The sequence below is a fragment of the Arachis hypogaea genome, chromosome 20 (assembly GCF_003086295.3).
Source record: "Arachis hypogaea cultivar Tifrunner chromosome 20, arahy.Tifrunner.gnm2.J5K5, whole genome shotgun sequence".
In the NCBI taxonomy this organism is placed as follows: Eukaryota; Viridiplantae; Streptophyta; class Magnoliopsida; order Fabales; family Fabaceae; genus Arachis; species Arachis hypogaea.
Genome location: NC_092055.1, coordinates 11,710,416 through 11,721,812, shown reverse-complemented (window position 1 = coordinate 11,721,812; position 11,397 = coordinate 11,710,416). Strand labels below are relative to the sequence as shown.

The following is an 11,397-nucleotide window of genomic DNA, read 5'->3' as shown; positions in this document are numbered from 1 at the left end:
ACCTTTAAGGTTAATTGTGATGCTAGCTATCCTGACAATGGTGCTCGAGTTGGTTTTGCTTGTGTTAGCAAAGTTTGGAATGGAAGGTGGTAACGAGGCTGTTTGGGAACAATTGAGAGTCGTAACATTTTGCTAGCAGAATTGTTTGCTATTTGGAGAGACTTTCTTTTAGCACGAAACTCAAGACAAAGAGACATTATATGCGAGACATACTGTGTGGAGTCTTTTTTACTATTGTCAATAGTTTACAGGATTGCTCTGGGTTTATTGAGCCTTTGGTGTTAAAAATTCGATATATCATGTCTTGGAAATGGCGTGCTGATCTTCGGTTGATTTTGAGAGATGTAAATACAGTAGCAGACATCATGGCAAAGACTGCAATGAGGACCCTTTCTCCCCAAGTGGAGCTTCCGTTGTCTTGGAAGGAGTTTGAGAGTAGTATTCAACGGGACTGTCTTTCTTAAGCAGTTTCCTGTTTTTTTTTTCTTTCTTGTTGTTGTTTATTTTTTTTTTAAGTCACCAAAAAAATAGAGGAAGCATCAACTAGAAACAAACACACAATTAATAAAATTTTGAACGGCTCCTGACAATTACCTCAAAAGACAACGAGTCCTTTAACAAAAAAACCCAACTTGACTCCTGAGCTTTATTTTTATGGAACTAATTAGCCACTGTGCCAAAAAAATCAATGTTTTTTTTTTGCACAGGGCTAATCAGTCCTTAAAAAAAATCATTGGCCGAGTTGAGTGTTTTTATTTCGGAGCCTCGTAGTCCTTTCGAAATAATTGTTAGGGGTCGGGTGGAGTATTCACTCATAAAATTTTCTATCTCTCTTTTATACTAAAACACTATTCTCTCTCCCTTTTATATACGCTACAATATATATATATAATTTCTATTATATTGAGATATTAATTGTGATAAATATTAATACTAGAATCTTCTACTTCTACTTTTTTATTTTATATTTATTATATCTTCCTTATTTATTTTACAACACGTTATCAGCACGATTCTCTAACCAACTCAGGTAATAAATTTTCATTATGTCGAAACTTTCTCATCTTGAATTAATGCTCTTGATATATCTAGAAACAACTATTTATCATGGATACTAGATGTTGAAATCCATCTTGATTCAATTGATCTTGGAGACACCATTAAGGCTGAAAATGATGCATCTCAAAAGGATAAAGCCAAAGCCATGATCTTCCTTTGTCGTCATCTTGACGAAGAATTGAAAAATAAATATCTCACATTAAAAGATCATGCAGGTCTGTGGAAAGACCTTAAAGAAATGTATAATCATCAAAAGACGGTGATACTTCTTCAAGCCCGGTATGAATGGATGCACTTGCGTTTACAGGATTTTAAATCCATAAATGAATATAATTCAGCAATGTTTCGAATCACCTCACGAATGAAATTATGTGGGAAAAATATAAATGATACGTTAGAGAAAACTTTCTTAACCTTCCATGTCTCGAATGTGCTCATGCAGCAGAAGTATCAAGAAAAAAGATTTAAAAAATATTCTGAGCTAATTTCTTGCCTTCTTGTTGCTGAACGCAACAATGAGTTGCTCTTAAAAAATTATGAAGCGCGTCCAATTGGTGCCGTCCCATTTCCTGAAGCAAATGCGGCAAATCATTCCCCTAGAAGAGGTAAATGGCAAGGTTTTACTAACAAGAAAAATTATGGAAGGAAGAAGAATTATGTTCGTAAGAAAGGATCTCATCAGAAGTGGGATAAAAAAAGAAACACTGGACAAAATAAATTAACAGAGGATAAATATTTCCGTTGTGGTGGAAAGGGCCATTGGTCGCGTACCTGTCGTACCCCAAGGCACCTAGTCGATCTTTATCAAGCATCTTTAAAAAAGGACGACAAAGGAAAGGAGACGAATTTCATTTCAAATGATGCTGAAAATTTCACCACTCATTATGATGTATCTGATTTCTTTGAGGATCCTAAAGGAAATATTGGTCATTTGATCAATCATGGAATAGTTTAATATATGAGATCATTAAGTACTCATGTAAATAAATAATGTAAGAAACTTATTGTTAAGTTTTATTTTCTATGCATTTGAATTTCAAGTGTGATGTACATAAATAATGTTTGATAAAATATTTATGTTTATGAATTTCAAAATTACTAAATGTGCCAAGTTCTAAAATAATAAAAAATTTAGTATATGATACTATGTACAATACTTCTTAGAAAAAGATTTCAATCAAGAAAATAATTTTAAGGTGCATATATTTTTAGTCATTTTATTATTATTATTTATCTTTGAAGAAGATAGCAAGGATATATAACGAAGATGTGTATGCCAAAAGAAGAATATGTTAATACTATTATTGGCTTAGGCAATGTGATAGAAGGCTCCGGAAGAGCTACAATTTTGTTTTCCAGAGGAACGAAATTCATAATAAATAATGCACTATTGTCTACCAAGTCTCTAAGAAACTTGTTCAATTTTAAAGATATTTTCCGAAATAGATATCATATTGAAACAATGAATGAGAGAAATCACGAATCACAACTCATGATTTAAATAAAAATGTAATATTAAAAAAATTACCCTCACTTTCATCTGCGTTATATTACACTAAAATTAGTGCAATTGAATCACATGTTATTGTAAACCCAAAGTTTACCAGCCCAAATGAATTTATAATTTGGCACGACCGATTGGGTCATCCAGGAACAACCATGATGTGGAGAATTATTGAAAACTCCCACTGACATTCACTAAAGAACCATAAGATTTTTAAATCTAGTGAATTTTGTTGTGCGACATCTTCTCAAGGAAAGTTAATTTTAAGGTCATCACCAGTAAAGATTGGATTTGAGTATCCTGAATTCCTAGAAATGATTGAAGGCGATATATATGGACCTATTCATCCATCATGTGAATTTTTAGATATTTTATGATCCTAATAGACGCATCTTCGAGATGGTCACATGTGTGCTTGTTGTCTTCTCACAACCTGGCATTTGCGAGATTACTTACTCAAATTATTCGATTAAAAGCACAGTTTTCAGAAAACCTAATCAAAGCAATTCGCGTTGATAATGCTTGTGAATTTACTTCCCAAGCATTTGATGCTTATTGTATGGCTAATGGAATAAGCGTTGAACATCCAGTAGCTCATGTTCACACACAAAATGGGACAGTAGAATCACTTATTAAATACCTCTAATTAATTACTAGACCCTTATTTATGAGAACAAATCTCCCAACCTCGGTTTGGGACATACTATTTTACATGCCGCAGCACTTATTCATTTGAGACCAACAAGTTACCATCAGTTCTCTCCTATGCAATTAAATTTTGGCCAGCAGCCAAATGTTTCCCATTTAAGAATATTCGGGTGTGCGATATATGTTCCCATTGCACCACCTTCTCGCACCAAAATTGGACCCCAAAAAAATTGAGGATATATGTTGGATATGATTCTTCCTCTATAGTGAGGTATCTTAAGATACAAACTGGAGATGTATTTAAAGCCAAATTTGCAGATTATCATTTTGATTAATCAAAATTTCCAACATTAGGGTGAGAGAATAAGCTTCCTGAGAAGGAACTTAATTGGAATGCATCATCCTTGATGCATTTAGATCTTCGATCAGGATAATGTGAACTAAAAGTTTAAAAGATTATACATTTGCAAAGAATAGCAAATGAATTGTCTGATGCATTTCTGATACAAAGAGGATAACCAAGTCTTATATAATAGTTGAAAATGCTCTAATTCGAATTGATATTCCAGTCGAACAAATAGCCACCGAAACAAATTCATGCCAGAAACGTGGTAGGCCTGTCGGTTACAAAGACAAAAATCCTCGAAAAAGAAAAGAGGTAAATTCTATATCTGTTGAAAAAGACATAGTAAAGACACCTGTAGTTGTCTAAAATTCTGATATAGTTTTAATGCCAGAAGACGTTCAGGTACCTGAAAATTATGAAAATGACGAGATCTCGATAAATTAGGTCTTTATAGGAGAAAAATGGGATCGAAATAAGACAATTGTCAATGAAATATTTGCATATAACATGGCGTTAAATATCATGCATGAAAGTAAGGATCTTGAGCCAAAACAGTCAAAGAATATCGACAAAGGAATGATTGGCCAAAATGAAAAAAAGCAATAAAGACCGAGTTAGACTCACTTGAAAAACGTGAAGTTTTTGGACCTGTAGTCTGTACATTAGAAGATGTAAAACCTGTTGGATACAGATGAGTATTTATGAGAAAACGAAATGAGAAAAATGAAGTTGTACGCTACAAAGCTCGACTTGTGCATAAGGTTTTTCACAAGGACCCGATATAGATTATGAAAAAACATATTCTCCTGTAGTGGATGCAATAACATTGCGTTATTTAGACAGTTTATCCGCATATTATAAACTACAATGCATTTAATGGATGTGGTAACAACCTACTTATACGGATCATTAGATCGTGATATCTATATGAAAATCCTTGAAGGACTAAAGATATCTAAACCATCCAATGAATATTCGCAAGGGTTATACTCAGTCAAATTGCAAAGATCTTTATATGGTCTAAAGCAATCTAGACGAATGTGGTATAATCGTTTTATTGAGTATCTGAAAAAAAATGGATTCAGGAATGATGATATCTGTCTGTGTGTTTTCATAAAAAAATCTGCATCTGAATTCATTATAATTGTTGTGTACGTTGATGATTTAAATATCATTGGAACTCTTGAAGAGATTTCAACAACTATAAAAGCTCTAAAAGAAGAGTTTGAGATGAAAGATTTTAGAAAGACTAAATTTTGTCTTGGCCTACAGATCGAACATACAAAAAATGAGATTTTTACTCATCAAACAACATACACAGAAAAGATCTTGAAGAGATTTTATATGGATAAGTCGCATCCATTAAGTACCACAATGATCGTAAGATCTTTGGATGTGAAAAAGGATCAATTCCATCCTAAAGAAGAAAATGAAGATATCTTTGGTTTTGAAGTACCATATCTTAGTGTCATTGGAGCGCTAATGTATCTTGCTAATAATACACGACCTGATATATCATTTGTTGTGAATTTACTAGTAAGATATAGTTCCTCTCCAACGAGAAGACATTGAAATGGAATCAAACAAATCTTTCGATATTTTCATGGAACGGTTGATATGGGATTGTTTTATCCATATGGATCCAAGTCACAATTAGTTGGCTATATTGATGCTGGATACTTGTCTGATCCACACAAAGGGAGATCTCAAACAAGATACCTATTCACATATGGTGTTATAGCTATATCATGGAAGTCCACGAAACAAACGATAGCAGCAACCTCCTCTAATCATGCTAAAATACTAGCAATACATGAAGAAAGTCGCGAGTGTTTTTGGCTCAGGAGTCTGATCCAATATATTCTGTCATCATGTGAACTGATTAATCATAAGATAGCTCAAACTGTCTTGTTTGAAGATAATACAGCATGCATTGCTCAACTTAAGGGTGGATACATCAAATGTGATAGAACAAAGCATATTTCTTCCAAATTCTTCTTCACTCATGATCTTCAAAATCAAGGGACAATTGGTATCCAACAGATCCGCTCAAATGATAATCTGGCAGATTTACTTACAAAGTCACTCCTAAAATCCTCCTTTGAAAGATTGGTATATTAGATTGGAATGTGTCGATTCCGAGATATTAAATGATGTCGACAAGAGGGAGACACTGTACTCTTTTTTCCTTGGTCAGGTTTTTTTCCATTGAGTTTTTCTTGACAAAGTTTTTAACGAGGCAGTCTCCATCACAAAGGATATTGTACTCTTTTTCTTTTACTAAAGTTTTTTTTCCCATTGAATTTTTCTTTAGTAAGATTTTAACGAGGCATAATCCTAAATGAGCATTCAAAGGAGAATGTTGTGATAAGGATCAATGCGAGGATGTCCATTCTCAAGAGAGAATAAATTTAATGAAAGTTGAAAAGAGATGACCATTTGTGTGTATAAACAGAAGAAACATCAACCTGAACAAACACACAATCAATAAAATTCTCTCTCTCTTCTATACTAAAACACTCTTCTCTCTCCCTTTCTCTCTCCCTTTTATATACACTACTATATATACTAGTAATATATATATAAATAATTTTTATTATATTGAGATATTAATTGTGATAAATATTAATACTAAAATCTTCTACTTCGACTTCTTTATTTTATATTTACTGTATCTTCCTTATTTATTTTACAACAATTATTTCTAATTTTCTGTTTCTTGGTTTTAGCCTCGTTTTAATTATTAAAAAAAAAAAAAACTTCAATCGGAGTGTTACCACTTGCCAAGTAAGGAAACAAGCTATTAATGGTAGCTTAATTATTAGAAGTTTAAATAATTTATGTATGAAATTCTAAATTCGTTGATCTAATAACTAAGAAGAAAAAGAAATAAATCCAAATTTAATTGTCCTTAATATGCCAAAATAATAATAAAATAATAAGGAGGAGCATGGCTCACTATGTAAAATGAACTCCTTTTTCAACATGTTCGAAACTCTCTGTATCATTGGATTACTCAAGTCGGCTCATACAGATAAAAAAATAACTAAAAATTTGTTCATATATTATTATTTCAGCTTTGTTGTTAACCAGAAATATTGGTTTGAACCCTACATATACTGATACACGTACATCTGTATGAAACCGAAAGGAAAATGTTGGTTGGCCTATGCTTAGTAAAAAATTGTGGTTTTATTTTTATCCTTTTTCCCCTAAAAAATGCTTATGGTTATTATACCCAAAAAAAAAGGTCAGAGAATATAATAAAGAAGGGTACCTCAAATCTAATACCTTCATGAGCAGGAAAAAATCAAAAGCATGTATGTACATGTGTTTATACTGTTTACAAACCTGTGAAGCTGTCTAAATTCTAAACAAACAATATTCCAAAACTCTTTAAATAACAGGTAAAGAGCAAAATTATAAACACCTAAATTCAAAGGGGAAAAAAAAGGAGCATTTGATTTGTGTTCCATTGATGGTCTATGTATGAAAAATATAATATAAGAAGCTAGATCCTCAGCTTGCAGATCCCTTTGAAGAGCTCAGCTCTTACCAATGGACCTGTAGTTAAAGGGTTACTAAAGATATTTATGGGAATCCAATCTATCATATAACATTAGGAATAGGAATCAAGAACAAAACAACCAATATTACTTCAACTAGCACAAACATTACAGTCGAATCAACAATTTTATTTATATACATATATATGCCTTTATTTGTTTTTGCTTTACAGGAAAATTTAGATGAAAACCAAATTGAAAATTGGAAATCTTCCAAGTTACAACAGAATTTTCCATTGAAAAGCTATAATACAACACCTATTCCCAACTATTTAAGTGATCTAAAGAGATACCAAAATCTAATGGTGCCTTGCCAGCTTCTACGTTTTTTCATGTTTGGCATGGCATTATAATTTTCTTCAGTAAAGAAAGACTATTCTCATCAGTTTATTAACCTCAAATGAAGCCATGGAAAGAATGGAAAACATTTTCCTCCACCTTTCACCTTTTCTAGTCATGCTTGGAATAATTAAGATACACTCTTGAGTCTTGATTACAATTACCTGAGCATGTCTCCAGTTTGCAACTTGGGGCCGCTTAAGGCCGGAGATATGCTGAAAGTACTGCCGCCATCGCCGTAAAACGTAGCAGGGTGTCCGAGCGGCATTGGCCGATCCGGGATTTGAGGAACCTCAATATCACCTTCCAGCATCTTCAATGCATCAGAAATTGTTGGCCTCAGAGCAACCATCACATGTGAGCATAGAATTCCCACAAGTAAAAACCTTTCCATTATGCTCTTTGGATTTGAACTTCCAAAGCTGTCATCCTTCAACAAAGAAGCATCCAATGCCTCTTCTATGTTCCCTGATTTCACCAACGACCAAGCCCAATCCGTGATCAAGAATGCCTTTAGCGATCCTGCTGAAGACAAGTCAAGGGCTCTCCTCCCACACATTATCTCCAAAACAACAACCCCAAAACTATACACATCACTTTTCTCTGTAAGCTGACCGTAAAGAGCATATTCCGGAGCTAGATATCCATGAGTTCCAGCTACTCTTGTAGTGAGATGAGATTGGCCTTCCCTGCTTTGTTTAGCAAGCCCGAAATCCGCAACTCTGGCTCTCATGTCTTCATCAAGTAATATGTTGGTTGCTTTTATATCCCTATGAAAAATTGCAGGCTTGACTCCATAGTGAAGATAAGCCAGCCCCTTTGCCACATCCAAGATTATGCTCTTCCTTTGAGGCCAAGTCAGCGATTTCTTCAACTTTTGCTGCTCACTCACCAGAAACAGATGGTCTTCAAGGTTTCCATTCGGCATGTAATCATAAACCAAAAACCTCTGGCTTCCCCTGTCATTAAATTTTTCATCATCATCATCCACTACACAACAGCCTCGAAGAGGCACCAGATTCCGGTGCTTCAGGTTGCTAATAATCTCCACCTCATTACAAAACTCCACATCCCCTTGAAAATCAGATTCCAAGATCCTCTTAACTGCCACGACGGAACCATCGGACAAAACCCCCTTGAAAACAAGCCCAAATCCACCCCTGCCAATGAAATTCTTGGTTGAGAAATTATCGGTAGCCTTCTCAAGCTCATCAATCTTGAACCAAATAGACCCTGTATTCGGCCTCAACCTACGCCTAGACCCTTGTTCCTCAGGATCAAAGTCAAATTCATCATCATTAAGCTTCTTCCTCCTAACCTTCCTATCATACCAAACATAAACCCCTAACAAACAAGACATAACTAACAAAGCAACACCAGCACCAGTTAACCCAAAAACCAAACCCTGGTGACTTTTCCCACCAGAACCACCACCCTGTGTGTAAAGTGACATACCAAAGATGCAACTCATGGCACCATTGCTTTCAGGTCCATACTGATTCACAAACGCAGCAGCATATAGAATAGTAAATTTGAAACAATTTTCAGAGTGAGAAGCATTACCATCAATGGAGACAAGTTTATGCTGCACCTGAAACCCCGCAGTAAGACACACATCACATAGCGAAAGATCAGTGAGGTCTTGTTTGCAACTAGTATCAAGAGGCGTGATTTGACCAAGCTTCTTGTCCCAATCTTTTAGGGTTTCAATTCCTGCGCAGACGTTTCGGGACATGACGAACTGGTGAGGGTCAAAGCACAAGTCAACGAGGTTGTTTTGGAGAGATAAGGAATTGAGCTGAGACTGGAAATCATGGACGCATGAGGTTGAGGTTTCAAGGTTTGGGAGGTTGAAATTTGTAGTTGCTTTAAGGTACTGCGCGAACCCTATTCCGATTAGAGATAAGAGCGAGGTGCAACAGTTGCTCAAGTTTGATGATAAAGAGTGGAAATTCTCACATGCTGAAGGGTTCCATGGAACTCTCTTTACATAGCTAAAGTCGATGGGGCATGTTGAAGGAGAAGAAGGAGAAGGTGAAGGTGAAGGTGCTGCCATGGTTATAGACACCATCATCATCACCATCATCATAGTTACCATAACCTTCTTCATCCTTTTTGTGTAGATGGATCTGGTGATTAAAGAATAAAAATGGAGAATCTAGAAGGAATTAGGCTGCTAATAATAGTAGTAACCATGAAAATGATGATGATCAGAAAATGTGAGAGAGGGAGATGCATCTTCTTAAGGTCAAAGGACGCATTTTTTTTTTTAATTTTTATTTTCTAATTCGTATGATTTTCTTCTGGCTGCTGACAGGGAGGGTGGTTAGGTGTGGGTTTGTGTTTTGAGCAGCTGTGTGGTGTCGCTTAAACTGAACTTACAAGTTTCACTAAGAGACAGAGAGAGTACACAACACGCGACTTTCAACAACACAAATTCTTCTAGATCAACCCAATATTAAGTGCTTAATAATTATTACTTAATACAAATATTCGTACCATTCACATTATTATAAAGTAATAAGACAAATAAATATTTGAGAATGTTGACTATATATATATATATATATAAGGCAGGAGTGAGCATCGGTCGATTTGGTTCGGGTTTATGGTAAAATTAGAATTAAACCGATTAAAATGTAATTGGTTTGGTTTAGTTTGGATTTGTATTTTTTTGTATATGTACCCGAACCAAACCAAACTGATTAAAAATAGATTAGTTCGGTTCGGGTAATTGGGTACCTGATGACTTTGAAATTCATAAAAAAAAAATTAAATTTTTATCTTAAAAATTCAACAAGTACAATAAACATGTAACATCAATAGAAATAATCCAAACATGTTAAATACCAAATATATTAAAAACTAAATTCATTAAAATCCAAACATATTAATAGTGAATATTTTTGTCTAATGAAAAAGTCATATATATATGTTTTATTTTTTTATTTAATTAATATATGATCGAATTTACGGGTTGGTTCAGGTTCCATATTCTAAGAACTGATACCCGAACCAATCACTAATAAAGATCATCGGTTTGGTTCTGTTCCAAAACCAATTTAATTGGTTCAATTTGGATTCGGACGGATAATTGGGTACCTAATACCCGTGCTCACCCCTAAGAGTATATTTGATTTGTATTTTTATTTTTTATTTTTATTTTTAATTTTTTTTAATTTTATGAGAAAAAATAGGTGAAAATATAAAATGAAAATAAAAAATAGAATTTTAGAGTGCATTTAATTTACGTTTTTATTTTTTATTTTTATTTTTAATATTTTTTAATTTTTTAATTTTGTAAAAAAAATAGAAATAATAAAATTTTGTTTTCTATTTTTATATTTTATTTTTATTTTTTCTATAAAATTTAAAAAATAAAAAATACTGAAAATAAAAACACAAAATAAATACATCTTTATTGTTTTTATTGTTTTTAATTTTTTCTACAAAATTCAAAAAATAGAAAATATCAAACTCTAAAATATTTAAATTTTTAATGCATTTGTTCTGTCTTTGTTAAAAAATATTTAAATTTTTTTATTAATAATAAATTTAGTATGTGTCTTTAGAATATATGTTAATTTTTTTAAGTTAAAAATGAGATTTAAATTTAAAATTTTAAATAAAAATAAAAAATTATATTATTTAAATTATAATTCGATGACTGAACACATACTAGTTAAAATCAAATAATAATTCAAAATAAATAAAAAAAGAAACTGAGTGATTAAAAACCAGGGAGAGTTTGTAAGTGATGTGACGGAATGTAATGGCAACAAGTTTGGAGTTGGCATTAAATTTGGCAAGTGGTAATGCGCGTGGTGTGTACGCGCTTTTGATGGGCGGCTTGCCACTTGGAAACGCAAGAAAAGTTAAAGCCTTCTGTCTCTGACTTTTTGTACTCTTCACAGTGACACCGATGTGGATCGTAA

The 11,397-nt window shown here is 33.4% G+C and overlaps 1 protein-coding gene across 1 annotated transcript; it reads right to left on the bottom strand.

Moving 5' to 3' along the window:
* Window positions 1-6,818: 6,818 nt before the first annotated feature.
* Window positions 6,819-9,896, bottom strand: LOC112786787 (probable receptor-like protein kinase At1g11050). Its single transcript, XM_025830162.3, has 2 exons — window positions 7,627-9,896; window positions 6,819-7,121 (listed from the first exon to the last, which is right to left on the bottom strand). The coding sequence occupies exons 1-2, from the start codon at window positions 9,570-9,572 to the stop codon at window positions 7,103-7,105; spliced, it is 1,965 nt and encodes a 654-aa protein (XP_025685947.1). The 5' UTR covers window positions 9,573-9,896; the 3' UTR covers window positions 6,819-7,102.
* Window positions 9,897-11,397: the final 1,501 nt, after the last annotated feature.